General features: G+C 50.2%; 1 protein-coding gene across 1 annotated transcript in view; it reads right to left on the bottom strand.

Annotated features, from left to right (window-relative positions):
• The window catches only part of Flt3 (fms related receptor tyrosine kinase 3), a 49,093-nt gene that overhangs the window by 24,358 nt on the left and 5,924 nt on the right, over positions 1–18,811 (bottom strand). The window contains exons 3-9 of the mRNA XM_051162087.1: positions 14,259–14,461; positions 12,804–12,919; positions 10,034–10,163; positions 7,709–7,836; positions 6,525–6,664; positions 6,287–6,440; positions 4,307–4,475 (exon numbers count right to left, since the gene is read on the bottom strand). Of these exons, the coding sequence (XP_051018044.1) occupies positions 4,307–4,475; positions 6,287–6,440; positions 6,525–6,664; positions 7,709–7,836; positions 10,034–10,163; positions 12,804–12,919; positions 14,259–14,461 (1,040 nt within the window). The remainder of the gene's footprint in view (positions 1–4,306; positions 4,476–6,286; positions 6,441–6,524; positions 6,665–7,708; positions 7,837–10,033; positions 10,164–12,803; positions 12,920–14,258; positions 14,462–18,811) is intronic.

The raw sequence follows: 18,811 nt of genomic DNA, 5'->3' as shown, positions 1-18,811 counted from the left end.
CCTGTCCTGAGCGGGTCCTAGCTGGTGATCCAGACTGTAAACATGTGAGACATCCTGTTTCACTTTGGGACACTCAGTGAGAGCCGGATAAGGACAGAACTGAGACTTGTGGAAAAGAGGAAGAAATATTTCTGGGGAAGAGTCATCAGAAACTTATCCTTTTTCTACCACAACTTTAATGCAGACTTGGTGTTTATAAATAAGTCTAGATAACGGCTCAAAGGAAGGGGCGGGGAGCCTTCAGTCTTCTTTTCAGAAGTAAAGGGACACCATGGCAGTTGGTAGCCAGACGAGCACGGGAAGGCGGGGCCCCAGTAAGCCTTCGGGTGAGTTCTGAGGAAGTAAAGGGCAGAAATGAAGCTGTGCAGGTGGGGGAACTGAGAGGCCTTTGACGCGCATCATGACCACATCACACTTGTGCAGGAGTCCAGCTACTCTACAGATTAGAAAACCCAACTGTTACAATTAACTTATTTGCACAATAACTGACACAATAAGACTGGATTGTATTTGTTTGTTTGTTTGTTTTGTTTTTGGCTTTTTGAGACAGGGTCTCTCTGTGTAGCCTTGGCTGTCCTAGACTCAATTTGTAGACCAGGCTGGCCTTGAACTCACAGCGATCCACCAGCCTCTGCCTCCCGAGTGCTGGGATTAAAGGCCTGTGCCACCACCACGCCGGGCCTGGATTATATTTTTAAAGCTGCAACCACTATGCTGGGCAGAATTTATTTTATTTTATTTTATTTTCGAGACAGGGTTTCTCTGTATAGCCTTTGCTGTCCTAGACTCACTTTGTAGACCAGGCTGGCCTCGAACTCACAGCGATCCACCTGCCTCTGCCTCCCAAGTGCTGGGATTAAAGGCGTGCGCCACTACGCCCGGCAGAATTTAAACTTCTACTAATCTATCAATAAACTACTCTAATCCTCATAACCTACATGTATCTGAAGCACTTGCCAATCTCATCCTCCTCTGGCGGCTTCTCCCCACCAACTCCAGCTGTCCTCTCTCAACTCCACTTCATGCTCCCCCCAGCCTCCCGTGGATGTCCCGCCTTCCACTTCCTGACCTTCTGTCCAGCTGATTGGCTAAACAGCACTTTGTTAATTTTAATTTTATTTATTTATTTATTTATTTTGGTTTCTCGAGACAGGGTCTCTCTGTGTAGCCTTGGCTGTCTTGGACTCAACTTTGTAGACCAGGCTGGCCTTGAACTCACAACGATTCGCCTGCCTCTGCCTCCCAAGTGCTGGGATTAAAGGCGTGCGCCACCACCGCCCGGTCTTTGTTAATTTTTTTTTTTTAATTTTATTTACTTATTTATTATGTATACAGTGTTCTAACTACACGTACACCTGAACACCAGAAGAGGGCATCAGATCTCATTATAGATGGTTGTGAGCCACCATGTGGTTGCTGGGAATTGAACTCAGGACCTTTGGAAGAGCAGCCAGTGCCCTTAACCTCTGAGCCATCTCTCCAGCCCCAACGGCGCTTTATTGACAACTGCTATAGCCACACAAGGCATTCCTCCACAGCCAACAGCCCCCGCCACCACGCAAACTGCTGCATCTAGTGTGAAGTCCAGAAATGCCAGTTTGCTGGCTTGTTAGCATTTTGAAACTTTTTTGTTTTGTTTTTCGAGATAGGGTTTCTCTGTGTAGCCCTGGCTGTCCTGGACTCACTTTGTAGACCAGGTTGGGCCTCGAACTCAAGAGATCTGCTCGGCTCTGCCTACCGGGTTCTGGGATTACAGGTGTGCACCACCACGCCCAGATATCGATTGAGCTTGTGTTAGCTCCCACCTCCACCTGGAGCCAACAGCAGAGAGGCTTGTGGAACTCTGGGAAATGAGTTTAGGCTTCTTGCTGTCCAGCTTTCCTTCAGAACTGTCTGCTTGCCTCAGAGTCAGTGCTCCACAACTCCCAGCACATTTTTATCTTCTGGGAGCCGTCAAAGGAACTCACGCTAAGCACCAGGTTATCACTTGTGCTGCATGCAAGACAGCACGAGTTCAGCTATCTCCTACAAGTGGCATTCAGGAAAGACAATCTGTTCCCTGGATCACAGGCACATTTCTTGAATGAGGCAGGGGGCAGAGCGAGGGCAATGACGGCACAGCCATCTTTACGGAGATTGGAAACTCAGAGCAGAGATGTCCCATGGGAAGCTGCTCCTGGGCACAGAGCAGCTCAAGCCAGAGTGGAAAGCTGCTGGACATCAGGCCTGTAGACTGGAGCCTCGAAATGTAATGGGGCTACCCAGCCCAGGGCAATAGCCCCTCACTACAGCTCTGTGACACCTCAAGAGGCTCTGCTGTGTGTTGCCTACTCACACAGTGACAATATGTGTCCTCTGGAGGAGACGGGCAGTGGCAGCACCTTACCCACCGACATGGCCCTTTGCTGTGTAGTTCAGGCTAATCTGGAACTCTGTGTAGCCCTGGCTCTTCTGGACTCACTCTGTAGACCAGGCTGGCCTCGAACTCACAGAGATCCACCTGCCTCTGCCTCCCGAGTGCTGGGAGTTAAAGGCGTGTGCCACCACGCCTGGCACAAGGTACCCTTTAAACAGGAGGATGGCTTTCACAAGAGACAGTACATAGCTCTCTGCAGTGCCTGCCTTTTGACTCTTTAAAAATCCAAGTAGGGAGCTGGGAAGTGACGTAGGACATCTCAGATTCCGAGCTGATGTTTCCTCTTCTACAAGGGCTGAGGCCCCGATGGCTCAAACTGCAAGCAACCCTGGGCGCAACCCTGGCCTCTACCCTCGGCCCTGCTTGGCTGTGGTTTGGAACACGGGCTGAACCTCTGCAAACAGGAAAACTCATTGCTATTTGGAGGATGCCAGGTCACAGTCAGAAGCTCTAACAGCGGGAGCAGGGGCCTTGTGTCCATGCAGCTTGTGTTCTGGGAGAAATAGCAATAAGTCTCTTAAGTGGCAACAGCTCAGTCCCATTAAGAAGACATCAAAGGATCATTACTGTGCATTGGTGTACGAAGGTCTGTCAGGGTGACACCTGAGCCAGGATTTAAAGGGAGAAGCCCCCACCTCCACCCCTCCAACCTCAGCTAGGTGAGAGGCTGCACAGAGGCCCCAGGCAAACCAAAGCTGCTGTGTCCTAAGAACGGGAAGATGCGGCCTTGCCCAGGACGGAGACAATGGAGCCCACCAAACCTGCATACAGGGTATAAGCAGTGTTAGGCCACATAGTGGAACTATAAGCTGCTGTCAGCCACTCAGGGTTGAGGAAGGCTGTAGGTTTGGGGGACCACCCACTCAGGTACTTGGCGGGCCAAGGCCATGCTTTGCATACCGGCTAGTCTCAGCCATGATGTCTAAGGCCATTTCTCTAAGTTCCCCGTGAAACTGGTCCATGACAGCAACTAAGCTGGGAGTGGGGGGGTGGATGGGGGGGGTGAAGTCTGGAGCCTGGGACTGTGAGGTGTAAAAAGAAAGCACACACTGCTCTTGCAGAGAACTTGAGCTGCGCTTCCAGCACCCATGGTGGGCACCTAACAACCGCCTGCAACCAAGTCCCCAGCCTGCATGGACACTGCAGTCACACACACACATACACACACACACACACACAGACTGCCACAGACATACACAACAGACTACAACTAAAGTCTGTAAAAGAGAGAAAAAGAAGAGGCAGTGTAGAGGAAGAAACTATGTACGCTGGCATTTGCTTTTCAAGAAGGAATGAAACTTTCTCCCCAGAACACTCTGGAACATGGCTGAACCAGTCCCAGCGAGGATTAAATTTCTCCTTCACCTCCTATGGTTGGGCTATTTCTGCCTCTAGGCTTGAAAACATAAATCAGTATGGGCGATGCTTTCTGTTGGCAGTGACTCGTCCATCCACACAACCACACTTAGCACCCCCCACAACACCTCCACGCCCTGCTGCCCCCCATACTGTCACAGCACAGCGCTCAGACAGGAAACCACAGTCTCTTGCCGGAAAACTGCCAGGATTCTGCTTTCCTGCAGCAGGCTTTACTCCCAGAAGGGGATGCCAGGCAGCCAGCCATGCTTGCAGGGTGCGGTTTGCCTTCCGTCCTCCTTCAGTTCTGACTCAGTAATAAATCAGCGCGCAGCCTCATGGGGGCTGCCTGCGGTCTATAGCGCAGCTGCTGTGTACGCGCCCCAGGTTTGATCCTCGGTACTGGGGTAGGAGAGGGAGGGCATGCACGTCGGCGTGTACGCACACACTCATAATGAGAAAGTTCACTTCCACTAATAAAACACTGTCCTTTGGAAGGGTGGAGACGGAGGAGGACCGGGCCTGCTATCTCACCTGTACCCATCCTCCAGACCGATTTGCTCACAAGGAAAGGATGCTTGAGAGAACGCCCACGCACACCGGATCCGCGGGTATGCTTTGAACCTGACTGAGAAACAGAACTTCTCGTACGGGTCGATGTCATACTCTTCTCGGGAGCTGGTAGCATTTATGAACCCCTTTTCTGTAAAGAGAACATTTACAAATTACAAATTACATTAAGATGGTAAAATGAGTCGGGCGTGGTGGCGCATGCCTTTAATCCCGGCATTCGCAAGGCAGAGAGGCTGGCAGCGGATCGCTGTGAGTTCGAGCCAACCTGGTCTACAAAGCCAGTCCAGGACAGCCAGGGCTGTTACACAGAGAAACTCTGCCTCGAAACAAACAAACAAACAAACAAACAAACAAACATAAAAGATGGTAAACTGATTTATTTTTTTCTGGGGGAGGGCAGGGTTTTATTGTGTAGTCTCAGTTAACTTAGAAGCTGCTGTGTAGACCAGGCTGACCTCATAGAGATCACACAAACATATACACACACATACACATATATGTGTATATATGTACACATTTTTTTAAATTTCTCAGTTTAATGAAAGGAAGCGTCTACACTGGTGAGCTGTGGGCTGGGGTAATCCAAGGAGAGACAGGGACAGATCGCATCATCTTTTGTAGTCAGGGATGGAACGTTGGAGCTGGAAAGATGGCTCAGAAGCTAAGAGGACATACTCATCTTGCTGAGGAGGCAGGGACAGGCCCCATGTTACATACTATCCAAGTGCAAATGTAAGGGCCACGTGGTAAGCAGTGTGGACAAGGGTCCCCCCCATGAGCCTCCAAATTGTGCTAAGAGCATACCTGCCCCCTTGGCTGGCTCACTTCCCACAAGCCCACACCCTAGTGTGACATCACCGCACGGACATCCCCACTCCCCAGTCACTTAGCGTGAGAACAGTGCTCAGGGTCACGACTCAGGAAGAACATTGCCAGAAACAGATTCACTGGGCAGGAACTTAGTACCAGGTTCTGGGACGCCAAGGATAGAAGGGACTGCCCTGTCCATGGGAAGTTACGTGACAACACTGGGCAAACAGACGGGCTCCATGGCAGTGTGGTCTGAGCAGCCAGTGGCATGAGTGTACAACAGCTGAACCTGCCGATGAAGGCAGAGGGAAGACCAGGCTGTCCACTCACAACTCTAACACAACTCTGGCCACTCTTCCAGGGAACTTCCATGGAATTCCCAGTGCCCACGTCAGGGCACGGAGCCACCTGTAACTCCCGTCCCAAAGGATCTGACACTCTTCTGGCCTTTGTAGGCACACACAGACATTGGGGCACAGACAAAGGTGCAAGGAAAAGACCCCCGCACATAAAAATAAAAGTTACTTTTTAAAAAATCACACTTGGGCTGGAGGGATGGCTCAGAGGTTAAAGGCACTGGCTGCTCTTCCAGAGGTCCTGAGTTCAAATCCCAGAAACCCCATGGTGGCTCACAACCATCTATAGTGCGATCTAGTGCCCTCTTCTGGCCTGCAGGTGTACATGCAGGCAGAACATTGTATACATAATAAATAAATCTTTTTGAAAAAAAAATCAAAAATCATATTCATGTACTGTGATTTGGCCAGTACAGGTGGCAAAGACCACACGCAGAGGTCAGCGGGCAACCCACAGCAGGAGTGGGGTGCGGAGCTCAGGCCACCAGGCTGGGCAGCAATCGTCTTTACCGACGGAGCCATCTCACCAGCCTCGTGTTCCGGGTTCCTGATGGAAAGTCACACTGAAACCTGAGTCTAGATCGCATATGCCACGTCCCACATTAGAAACAACTTAAAAATACAAGCAGGGCTGAGTAAGGTGGTGCACGCCTTTAACCACAGCGCTGGGGAGGCAGAGGTAGGTAGGTTTCTGTGAGTCCCAGACCAGCCAGTCCTACACAGAGAGACTCTGTCTTAAAAAGCAAAACAGATTGCCTGAGCCAGCTGCCTTTACCTAGGATGGTCACCAACGCTGACTGGCTGCGATGTTTGGAGGAAGAACAGGTGTAATATCCAGTGTTGTTTCTTCCCACAGAGGACACAAAAGCCAGGAGAATCCGGGTCATGGTTCTGTTCCTGGAGTAAGTGCTCATCTCAAAGTAGCTGCCCTGGGCGGTAAGGAAACAAGGATGTGCATTTCCGGTTTCCAGCCCAAAGCGCTGGGAGCTTGTAAAGGCCGATGACGTCATTACCTCCTGGAGGGCTTTGTTCTCTAGCTCCCAGGTGAGTCCGAATCCGTGGTTCACATGGGTGGCCTTGCACCTGATCCACAAGGGTTCCCCCACTTTCAGGAATAACTGGGGCAGTGTGGCCTGAGGAGTCTGATTCAGATCTAGAAGATAAAAATACCCCAAATAAGAAAAAAAAAAAAAAAAAAAGCCAGGCGGTGGTGGCGCATACCTTAAATCCCAGCCCTCGGGAGGCAGAGGCAGGTGGATCACTGTGAGTTCGAGGCCAGCCTGGTCTACAATGCGAGTCCAGGGCAATCAAGGCTACAAAGAGAAACCTTATCTTGAAAAACAAAAATAAAAACAAAAAACCATATTATTTGTGAAAATTTTGTCTCATCATTAGAATGTCGTGAACATTTTGGAAAACAAACGCGTCGACATTCCCCAGTGTTACTAATCAAATCAATAAAATAATCTTCAGCTGGGCGTGGTGGCGCATGCCTTTAATCCCAGCACTCGGGAGGCAGAGGCAGGCGGATTGCTGTGAGTTCAAGGCCAGCCTGGTCTACAGAGTGAGTCCAGGACAGCCAAGGCTAACACAGAGAGACCTTGTCTCGAAAAACCAAAAAAATAAAATAAAATAAAATAATCTTGAGCTGAGAATGGCACAATGGAAGAGGCTAAGCCTTGAGAAGCCCTGGATCCACAGAAAAATAAAAATAACAAAATAAAGCAACCCTTTGTTGAAGAATTCCCCACTAGAGACTCTATATTACATTTTAAATGGTTTGAACTGGCCGTCAAGATGGCTCATCGCGTAAAGAGGCCTGCCGCCAAGCTGGATGGCCTGAGTTTGATCCAGGGGCCCCCAGTGATAGGAAGAGAGAACGGACTCCCACAGGTTGACCTCTGGCCTCCTTGTGCACACTTCAGTGTGTGTGTGTGTGTGTGTGTGTGTGTGTGTGTGTGTGTGTGTGTGTGTGCCCACACACAATAAGTAAATGTAATAAAGTGGCGGGAAGGCTCCGGAGTAGAGCTCAGCAGAGCATGTGGCCTGAGCCCAGAACCTAAATAAAATCACATTGAACAAAGTGCTGGGAAAGAGTGGGGCGGGGAGGAGGGGCGGGGGGGGGGGGGCCGGGGACCGGAATTCCTGAAGTTAAATTATTACCGGGACAGTGAGTCCGGGTGACAGCCCACGTTACCTATGGTGAACAGTTGGGTGCACTCCAGGCCCAGTTCGTTCCTCGCACAGCATCTGATGTCTGTTCCGAATAACTCGTGCAGCACTTTTTCCTTCTTCCTGACAACAGCCGCGCTTTCTTCTTTACAGCTGCAATTAGAAGGCCAGCTTCCTTCACAAAACGCTTCAAAATGATGACAACAGGCCATAATCCTGCTGCTCAGTGGGAGATTTTATATATATATATATATATATATATATATATATATATATATATATACATATGTATATATATATATATATTTGTTTGTTTTTGTATTTTGAAGACAAGGTCTCTCTGTGTAGCCTTGGCTGTCCTGGACTCACTCTGTAGACCAGGCTGGCTTCGAACTCACAGAGATCCACCTGCCTCTGCCTCCCGAGTGCTAGGATTACAGGTGTGTGCCACCAAGCCCTGCTACAAAGCACATTTTAAGGGAAGGAAGAAAAGAGTAGATGAAAAAGTAAACAAACTCAACTGTACTCGGCCTGGGATCCCCATGGACGAGCTAGCTACCTTGTATCTACTTAAAATACTATCACTATTACTTTATTATTTATTACTTTAGATCTTATTTTACGTTATTATTTAATTACTTCAGATTTTGTTTTGCATTGTTACTTTATTATTTATTACTTTAGACTTTATTTTGCTTGGTGACTTTTTTTTTTTCCTAGATAGGGTCTCTCCATGTAGCTCAGGTTGGCCTTAACCTCACTATGTGGCCCAGGCTGGCTTCAGACTCAGAGTGATCCTCCTGCCTCAGCTTCTTGAGTGTTCATTACAGATGTGTGTCATTACACACAGATGCCTGGTGACCTCTTCTATTTTCTGGCTATGATTTAAAGCCAGGCAAGAAAGGGAAAGGGGAGAGTGGAGGAAGACACTGGGACACAGGAAGTCCTGCCGGCCTCTGATGCAGCTGACATGCGTTAAGTGCGTTCCTTCCAAGCACAGAGGAGGGTGGTAGAGAGAGGCCGCCACTGCCAAAAGGCAGCAGGTGAGTTCCTGAAACAAACTGGAGAGGAGGGCCGAGGTGACCCCCCAGAGAAGACCACCAGACCACGGTACTGTTCACAGAGCGACACGCTCCAGCCTCTCCCAGGCAGGAGATGCCCCCACGTGGCTTCCCAGGGCACATGACAGCTTTGGGTGCTGTCCGCATTGCTTTCTCCACTGAGTGAAGTGCACTGTCTCTCTCTCACACACACACACACACACACACACACACACACACACACACCGAGACAACTGCTGTCACACTGATGTACCCTTCCAAATTTCTTATTCTACACACACAGCACATACATATATCCATACATGTACACACACATGTATGTCTCACACACACACACACACACACACACACACACACACACACATACTCAGGTCCTCAGTCTTTTCTCATGAGATTCGAGATCTCATTAACCGTTTTAGAGAAGCTGCTTATGTTTGCGTGTTTCCCCACCTCTGCTTTGTCCCTTGTCACTTTCAGCAAATGCATAGTATAAATGATTTGGCTAGCTCAGGGGGCGGGGGCCCCCCGGGCCAGTGGGAACCGGGCTCTAGCTCAGGGAGCAGCAGAAGGCAGCTTGCGCAGAAGTGCCTGCAATACTGGGTCCACGGCCTCGCACCTCAGCGCACTCTGGCAATCTCATTATTCCCTCTATTTTGTTTGCTTTTGCTCCCATTCTCACTCCTGTGATGACGCACAGACAGATGAAGTAACCTGCCTGAGGCCACACAGCTTGGTAAACAAAGGTTCAAAGCTATAGGCTCTCTGGCTCTGGGTTCCGAGTCCTTAAGAGTTCTACAAATGAAGCCGGGGTGTGGTGGCGCACGTCTTTAATCCCAGCACTCGGGAGGCAGAGGCAGGTAGATCGCTCTGAGTTCGAGGCCAGCCTGGTCTACAAAGGGAGTCCAGGACAGCCAAGGCTACACAGAGAAGCCCTGTCTCAAAAAACAAACAAACAAACAAAAGAGGGAACAGAATGGTGGCTCACAAGAAACTCCTGGTGTACAAGGACAATAGCTCTGGCTGACTTGGAGGCTCTGGGACCCAACATCCCACAGTTCAGTCTTTTCTACTGTGATGGCTGAGATAGCCCTGCAGCTTCCCCTGGACTCTCTCAAAAGCCCTCATAACAAAATCACCCCTTTCCTCACCATGACATCCACAACAGTCACTCTGTTGAAATGCAGGGGGGAAAAAAAAGTCAATTTTCACCTACAGCATGATGCCAGAGACAGAAGCAGCCAACATTTTGACAGGAACAGTGGTTGTGGCCACGGCGAGGCGTGCCTTACCTTTCCCCGTGGGAGTTGCAGAACACCCACTCCACAGTAGGCTCCGGAAGGCTCTCGGATACACAGACCAGAGCATCCTGGTTTTCCATCTTCCTAAAGTAAGGTCTTCTCAGTACGTACAGCTGTGTGTCTAAGGTGACACAAAACACAACCGTTTTAATACTGAAGGTGGTCCTGGCAGCGCCTCAACAAGTTCCACACCACTCCCAACAGCTAACCTACCTCACACAGCAGGCTCGGCCTCCCACCGCCCTCAGGGGAGGCCACCTCTTTGTTTCATTTTGAGACGCCATCTCACTGAGTAGCTCTGGCTGTCCTGGAACTCCCTCTGTAGACCAGGCTGGCCTCGAACTCACAGAGATCCACTTTGCCTCCCAAGTGCTGGGATTACAGGCGTGTGCCACCACTGCTCAGATATCCTGGTGGTTTCTTTTTGTTTTGTTTTGTTGTTTTGTTTTTCGAGACTTGGTTCCAATTTTACACTTTATTCCTAAGCAAGAGCCCTGTATCTAGGCTTGTCCCCCCTGCAGTCACCCCGTGTCACGCCCCAGAACACTTATAAATAAGGACATTTGCTGACCACAGTATCATGTTCCAAAGCCCAAAGGTTGAGCGCCCCTACTTCAAGAACTTTTTTTTCCCTTAGGCATAACATTGAAGCCAGGTGTGGGGGCTGCAATCCCCGCATGGAGGAAGTGGGAAGGCCGTGGGTTGGAAGCCAGCCTGGGCTACACACAACTAAGAGTGCAGTGTGTGAGAGAGGGCAAAGGAGCCCACACTTAACGCCCCACAGGAGGGCTGAGGAGATAGGAGCAGGATGGGGCATGGGGCAGGGGTGGGGTGGAGACCCAAGGCACAAGACAGCTCTTGAATTTTGTACTTCTGGGCTGTGCTCCTGCCTGTTTCAGGGACACTGAGCACTTCTCAGAGAAGATGGGTGAAACTACTTTGTATTTGATTTTGCCGTGCACGCTGACTGTGTGTCCCAGGATGATGACCCCTGCCCCCCAGAGCTAGTAGCTATGACTTTAGGATCACAAGTCTCCCCCCAGGTTCAGAGTGGGGTGATGAGCAAGTGCAGCCCTGGCTCTCCTGGCCTCCCCACTCACCCCACCCCCCACCCTCAGTTTTGCTAGTCACAAACACATAAGGTGTCTGTGTTCACATTAACATGCCGGCCAAGCCCTGAGATGGGGCATGCAGAACTCCTCAACAAAAGGTGGCTGTGATCTAGCTGGGTGTGGTAGCGCGCGCCTTTGATCCCAGCACTAGGGAGGCAGAGGCAGGGTGATCTTCATGAGTTCGAGGCCAGCCTGGTCTACAGAGCAAGTCTAGGACAGCCAGGGCTACACAGAGAAACCGTGTCCACCTGCCCGCCCCCCACAAAAGAAATAAAGAAAAAGAAAGGGGTGTGTCTGCGATCATCCCTGAGAAGTCCCTCTGTGGCTGCACTCTGCTGTCCCAGCTTCCTCTATCTGAGTCATTGACAAGAAGAAAGCAGCCTGGCAAGTTCTGGCAACGTGCGGCTGGCAGGTCAGTTGCAATGGTGTCATCCCTGAGCCTGTAGCACTGCCGCAGCCCCCAAAGACACCAGGCTCTGTGCACGCGGCCAGCTCCGTAGTCAAGGAAGGAAAACGGAGTCTGCGCACGAGACCTGTGGGTAACGGGACCAAAGGAGCGCAAACCAGAGAGCCCTTGGTGGTGGCACCTCTGCTGCCCACACCGCTTCCTATCACTAGACAGTTTACATTTGCATGAACCAGCATCGTCTATCGCAGCACCCACTGGCTATGTGTGGTTATTTAACTGAGTCACATGAAATAAAATAAAAAAGCTGGTTCCTCGGTTATACTAGCCAGAGCTCAAGTGCGCCACAGTGGCATGCTCTACAGTCCATGCTGCTAGGAGATGGATTAACAGTGCCAACCCATCAGAAAGTTCTATTAGGTCTCACTGAGGCCTTTAGTCCACGAGGCATATACTTTTAAAGATAAATTAATTTTTAGAAAGATTTATTTATTATTTATACAGTACTCGGCCTGCATGTACAGCTGCAGGCCAGAGAGGGCATCAGATGGTTGTGAGCCACCATGTGGTTGCTGGGAATCGGAGCTCAGGACCTCTGGAAGATCAGTCAATGTTCTTAACCTCTGAGCCATCTCTCCAGCCCCTAAATTAATTTTAATTCACTTTATATGTATGGGTGTCTCTGTATCCTGCACCTGTGGCACCCCAAAAGTCAGAAGTGTGTTGGACCCACCGGGACTGGAGTTACACATGGTTCTGAGCCACCATGTCCAGGCTTGGAATGCAACCCAGGTCCAAGGCAAGAGCAGCAGCCAGTGTTCCTAACTGCTGAGCCACCTCTCCAGCCCAGAGGCATGGGTTTTCATCCATCTTCTATTACAGATGAAGGAGGTGAGGCTCAGAAAGACTCAACAACCCTTGGAAGCTGGTGGTATTAGAATCAGAATGTGAGCCCGGGGTATATTTAGTCAGCGTGGTAGTCAGCGCCAAGCCTAGGCTACATAATGAGTTTGAGGTTAGTCTGGGGAAAAAAATTTGTTTAAGACAGAATGGTTTTTTTTTTTTTTAATTCCCAAGTCATAATGTTTTCTAGTTCTTCTATCTCTGCGTTGAGAAGAGCCTGGGCATCTGAGTCTGGGACATCCCCCCCCCCCCCCCCCCCCCCCCCCCCCCCCCCCCCCCACCGCCAGGTGAGAGCTCGCCCTCAGGGGACTGGAAGCAGGAAGTAGAGAGCTAGACTTACTTCGCATGCTCACTGTGAACAGTACTGTGTAGTTGGCCGCGGCACTCTGGATGTGGAGGAGGTACTCTCCAGCCTGGGTCTCCGTCAGGTTCACGATGACCATGGAAACGAGTCCTCTGCGGGATGAGAGAGAGGGCTGGCTACGTGGGAAGACGCTGTGAGCAACAGCATGGACGCTAACAACGGTCTGAGGGGAGCCGCGACCTTGTGGCTGCGGCGGCTCTGTGGAGAACATGGGGCACCGAGCTAGACACGACTCTTACCAACACCTGTCATCAAAAGCGAGCTTTGGTGCAGCAGAGCAAGATGGCTACAGCCTTGGGAAAACCCACACCTTTAGGTCTCTGCTAGTTATTATAAACATTTTGTACACGTGTATTTCATATCCATAACAAGATATTTACTTTCTCAGGGCAAATTGAGGTTTCAAATTACATATGTAATTTATATGTACATAAACTTCTAAAATTAAATTATTTTATCTTAAATATTTATTTATAGTATTTGCTTATTCTTTTTGTTTGTTTGGGTCTTTTTGTTGTTGTTGGGTTTTTGGTTTTTCTTTTTTTTTTTTAATATATCTTATTAATTTATTCATATTACATCTCAATTGTTATCCCATCCCTTGTATCCTCCCATTCCTCCCTCCCTGTTTTTTGTTTTTCAAGAAAGGGTTTCTCTGTGTAGCCCTGGCTGTCCTGGACTCACTTGTAGACCAGGCTGGCCTTGAACTCACAGTGCTCCACCTGCCTCTGCCTCCCAAGTGCGGAGATTAAAGGTGTGCGCTATCACGCCCAGCTGTATTTGTTTCTGTTTGCCTGCGTGTATGTATGTACATTATGTGCATGCAGTACACACAGAGGCCAGAAGAGGGCATCAGATCTCTTGAGACTGGAGTCACAGATGGTTGTGAGTGGCTGTGTGGGGGCTGGGAACTGAACCTGGTCTTTTGGAAGAGCAGTCAGAGCTCTTAACAGATGATCCATCTCTCCAACGCCTAAGACTTTATTTCTTAGAGCAGCGTTGGGTTTGCCAGTCCCACGGCACATCCTTGACGTGATCACTATCTCGTGCAGGCCTAGTTTGTCGTAACTGGAGTCTGCAGACACAATCAGCTTCCCTCTGGGGCAGCCGCTGCTACGTCCAGCAGATACACAATGCCCTGTGTCCACACTGTGATTCCACACTTTGTTCGTCGTTTCACCGGAGATAAGTTAAAATGCACGTGGATAGAAACTGTAGGGGAATTCTGAATCAAGCCTGTAAATAACCTCAGCATTCCTTACACAGAATCCTGAGTTTTGAGGAAAGCAAGTGGGGGTAGGAGGGGTGAGGGGTAGGGAGGTGGGGGTGTGAGGGGTGGGGGTTGAGGGGCATGGGGGTGGGGGGCAAATGAACTACACTTTATGCAGAACGTTTGGCTTTGAAACCCTCGTGGTGTGCACCCACCCTCACCTGTTTTGTAAATCAAAGTGTGGCTGGCAGCCCAGGGAGCTGTGCTTAAAGACCCAGAGGCAAGAAATGTCCCCTGGGGTGGTGATCAGTACTTGCAGTGTGATGGACGCAGACTCGGCCACTTCCACAGCAGCAGCTTCGTACACCACCCCTTTAGTCTGACGCCTCGGTGTGCAGCCGAGGTCTTCCGGGGACCCCGGTACCTGTGATACAGACGGAAGAGTGTAAAGTCACAGCTCTTCTTGGCATCGAATCTGTGTGCATATGCGTTGACATGCTGCCCAGCTGGTGGTTTGAATGAAAACGGTGCCCCGTGGGCTCATAGGGAGTGGCACTATTAGTAGCTGTGGCCTTGTTGGAGAAAGTGTGTCACTGGCTGGGCCCTGAGGTTTCGGAAGCGCAAGCTGCCACGACCATGGTCATGGTGTCCCTTCACAGCAGTGAAACCCCAAGACAGCATAGACTGTCCAGTGATGCTGGTGCCTACTGAGACAGCATCACTGAGTTGGAGAGATGACTCAGTGGTTAAGAGCACTGGATGCTCTTCCAGAGGAGCCTGGTTCAATTCCCAGCACCCCTGTGGTGGCTCACAACTGTATGGAACTCCAGTTCCGTTGATCTGATGCCCTCTTCTGGCCTGTGATGGAACTGCACACATATGGTACATAGAAATACATGTAGGCAAAAGGCTCACATATATAAACGACTGACCCCTTCCTGTTACAGGCTGCATGGAGTCAGCTTGCTTATTTCTTTGAACCCCAGAGATGGCTACCATAGGAGTGCACTTGGTTTCAGCATAACCACTATGGATGCTGTTTAGATTGCCGTGAAGAAAAAAAAGATAAGGTGAGTCAAAGGCTTATGAACACACACTGTGCACTGGCACTGGGCACTGGGCACTAAGCACTGAGCACTGGGCACTGGGTGCTAAGCACTGTGCACTGGGCACTGAGCACTGAGCACTGGGCACTAAGCACTGAGCACTAAGAACTGAGCACTGGACACTGAGCACTGGGCACTGGCACTAAGCACTGAGCACTGGGCACTAAGCACTAAGCACTGGGCACTGGCACTAAGCACTGAGCACTGGCACTAAGCACTGGGCACTGAGCACTAAGCACTGAGTACTGGGCACTTAGCACTGGGCACTGAGCACTAAGCACTGAGTACTGAGCATTGGGCAGTTAGCACTGAGCACTGTAGCTCAGTGACGGAGTGGCAGAGTTAGCATTAGCAAGGCCCCAGGTTCCAAACCCAGCCCTGGAAAAAAAGATGCATGAACCGAAAAGCCAACAAGCTGGAGGGCAGCACAGCCACGCAGCACGACCCGGCACACACAGAACCCTGATGAAATGCAAAACACAAGAAGGATGCACAGGTCCCGGGCAGGGAAGGACAGCTCGAGAGCAGCAACCAAGCAGAAGCAAAAGAGGCGGCTGGAAAATGGGAAGTCGCTGCGGTGTGGCTAAGAGTCCATCCCGGGGAGAAGGGTGGTAAGAGTTCAAACAGTGAAGGAGGCTGGTGTGGGAGAGCCTGCTACCCGCCCTGCCTTCTCTGCTGAAGAACAGCTCAGTCCGAGGGCCATTTGCCTCCAGAAGGCCAGGATCACACCCTGAACTCAGCTCCCTTTGGAGGCCAAAAGAATCTTGCCAACCTGCTGTGATGGCTGAGCTGTGATGGCTGAGCTGTGATGATGGCTGAGCTGTGATGGCTGAGCTGTGGTGGCTGAGCTGTGATGGCTGAGCTGTGATGGCTGAGCTGTGATGATGGCTGAGCTGTGATGATGGCTGAGCTGTGATGGCTGAGCTGTGATGATGGCTGAGCTGTGATGGCTGAGCTGTGATGGCTGAGCTGTGGTGGCTGAGCTGTGATGGCTGAGCTGTGATGATGGCTGAGCTGTGATGGCTGAGCTGTGGTGGCTGAGCTGTGGTGGCTGAGCTGTGATGGCTGAGCTGTGATGGCTGAGCTGTGGTGGCTGAGCTGTGGTGGCTGAGCTGTGGTGGCTGAGCTGTGATGGCTGAGCTGTGGTGGCTGAGCTGTGGTGGCTGAGCTGTGGTGGCTGAGCTGTGGTGGCTGAGCTGTGATGGCTGAGCTGTGGTGGCTGAGCTGTGGTGGCTGAGCTGTGATGATGGCTGAGCTGTGATGGCTGAGCTGTGATGATGGCTGAGCTGTGATGGCTGAGTTGTGATGGCTGAGCTGTGGTGGCTGAGCTGTGATGATGGCTGAGCTGTGATGGCTGAGCTGTGATGATGGCTGAGCTGTAATGGCTGAGCTGTGGTGGCTGAGCTGTGATGATGGCTGAGCTGTGATGGCTAAGTGCGGTGTCCCTGAGGGAGAACTTGGTGCGGCCTTGATGAAGGCAGCTGACCATGAGGAAGCCTTTCCGGACCAGCCGTTTCCTGCAAGGCAGGCCCCTCCATTACCCAGGTCCACACACCAGCAAGAAGCTGCAGGCGGTGCCATCTTTTTTCTCTTTCCTCAAGACAGGGTCTCACTGTGTAGCCCAGGCTGGCCTAGGGCTACTATTTGTCAGTGGTTCTCAGCCTTCCTAATGTTGAGACCCTTTACTACAGCTCCTCCCGCTGTGGCGACCCCTCCAACCATAAAATCACCCCATTGCTACTTTACTACTGCAGTTTTGCTACAGTTAGCTACATTGCTACGAACTGCAGTGTATCTGATGAGCAGCCACCTAGGGGGTCCCGACCCCCAGGTTGAGAACAAATGCTCCATGTCGCCCACACTGGCTGCAGACGCTAAGAGCTCTGCCTGCCTCTGCCTTTGCTGGCGTTCAAGCCAGACACCACCACACCCAGCTCCCATTTGTTTTGAGACAAGATCTCTCTATGTAACCAAGGCCGCATGCATACCCCACCCCGAAGTTACATGATCTTTTTCTTTCTTTCTTCTCTTTTTGTAACGTTGGGAATCAAATGCGGCCTTGTCCGAGCTACCTGGAAGGCATTTTATTGTCACTGAACGTCCTGCCATGCAGGGTTTCTGGCTCTTTCCAATCTAGCACATTTGTAGCCATCACGAGAGCTAGAGAGTCATATAAAATAATAAACAAATCAAAATGATTCTATTTTAATTTTAAAAAAAGAAAAGAAAAGGAATATGGAAAGGGAAGGGAAGAAAGGGGACTAGGAAGACAGCAGTTAAGAGCACCGGCTGCTCTTGCAGAGGACCCAGGTTCAATTCCCAGCGCCCACACAGCAGCCCACAACCATTGGTAACTCCAGCTCCAGGGGCTCCAATGCCCTCTTTGAATTCCACAGGCACCAGGAAGGCATATGGTGCGCAGACACACACATATAGGCAACATATTCGTACATATAAAATACATTTTAAAAACATGTAATGGTCCATTTAAAAAAGATATAATGCCGGGCGTGGTGGCGCACGCCTTTAATCCCAGCACTCGGGAGGCAGAGGCAGGCGGATCGCTGTGAGTTCGAAGCCAGCCTGGTCTACAAAGTGAGTCCAAGACAGCCAAGGCTACACAGAGAAACCCTGTCTAGAAAACAAAACAAAACCAAGGGGTAGAGAGATGGCTCAGAGATTAAGTGCACTGGCTGCTCTTCCAGAGGTCCTGAGTTCAATTCCCAGCAACCACATGGTAGCTCACAAGCATGTATAATGTAATCTGATGCCCTCTTCTGGCCTGCAGGTGTATATGCAGGCAGAGTACTGTATACATAATAAATAAATAAATAAATAAATAAATGTAAAAAAGGAAAAACCAAAACCAAAACAAAACAAAAAGGTATAGAGAGTGGCCCTCAAGTATCCAAGAAGAAAAGAAAAGAAAAAGTATCCAAGAAGATGTCGAAACCCACACAAACTAAAACACTTCTCATCTGCGAGCCTGGCAAGTGCTGAAAAGGCTACCAGCACATTCTGATAGTGAGGCTTTGAGGAAGTGGACACTCTCATGTGAGACCCTGCTACAGGAATTTACACCGAGCAACCTTCTGGAGGGGAATTCAGCACCACCTAAGAAACTCCTATGTGCGCTAGCTGGCTGAGCCAGCACCCCTCACTCTTAGAAATAGGTCTCTAATGACTAGTGACACCAGTTATTGTGCTGTTGGTAATGCCAAAATATTGGAAACAATTTAAATTCTCAAACAGAGGTGAGCGACTCAACACCCAAACCACGGTACAGCCATACAATGGAGTAGGACGCAGCTGTGAAAAACTAAATAAATAAGGACGCACTCTGGGACCTGACCTGCAGTGATCATCTGTGTCGTTCAAAGGAAAAGGGCTTACTACAAAACTCTCCTCCTTCAAGTGTGCAGTTATGCATAAGAAAGGCGGGCAGCTGAGCGGTGGTGGCGCATGCCTTTAATCCCAGCACTCGGGAGGCAGAGGCAGGCGGATCGCTGTGAGTTCGAGGCCAGCCTGGTCTACAAAATGAGTCCAGGACAGCCAAGACTACACAGAGAAACCCAATCTCAAAAAAACAAAAGAAAGAAAGAAACAGGCAGGCATGAGACACGTACACATCTGCTTGTTTGTGTACGAGGAGCTCGGGGCTCATACCT

The sequence above is a fragment of the Acomys russatus genome, chromosome 19, assembly GCF_903995435.1.
Source record: "Acomys russatus chromosome 19, mAcoRus1.1, whole genome shotgun sequence".
NCBI lineage: Eukaryota > Metazoa > Chordata > Mammalia > Rodentia > Muridae > Acomys > Acomys russatus.
This window is presented reverse-complemented; position numbering and strand designations above follow the sequence as displayed.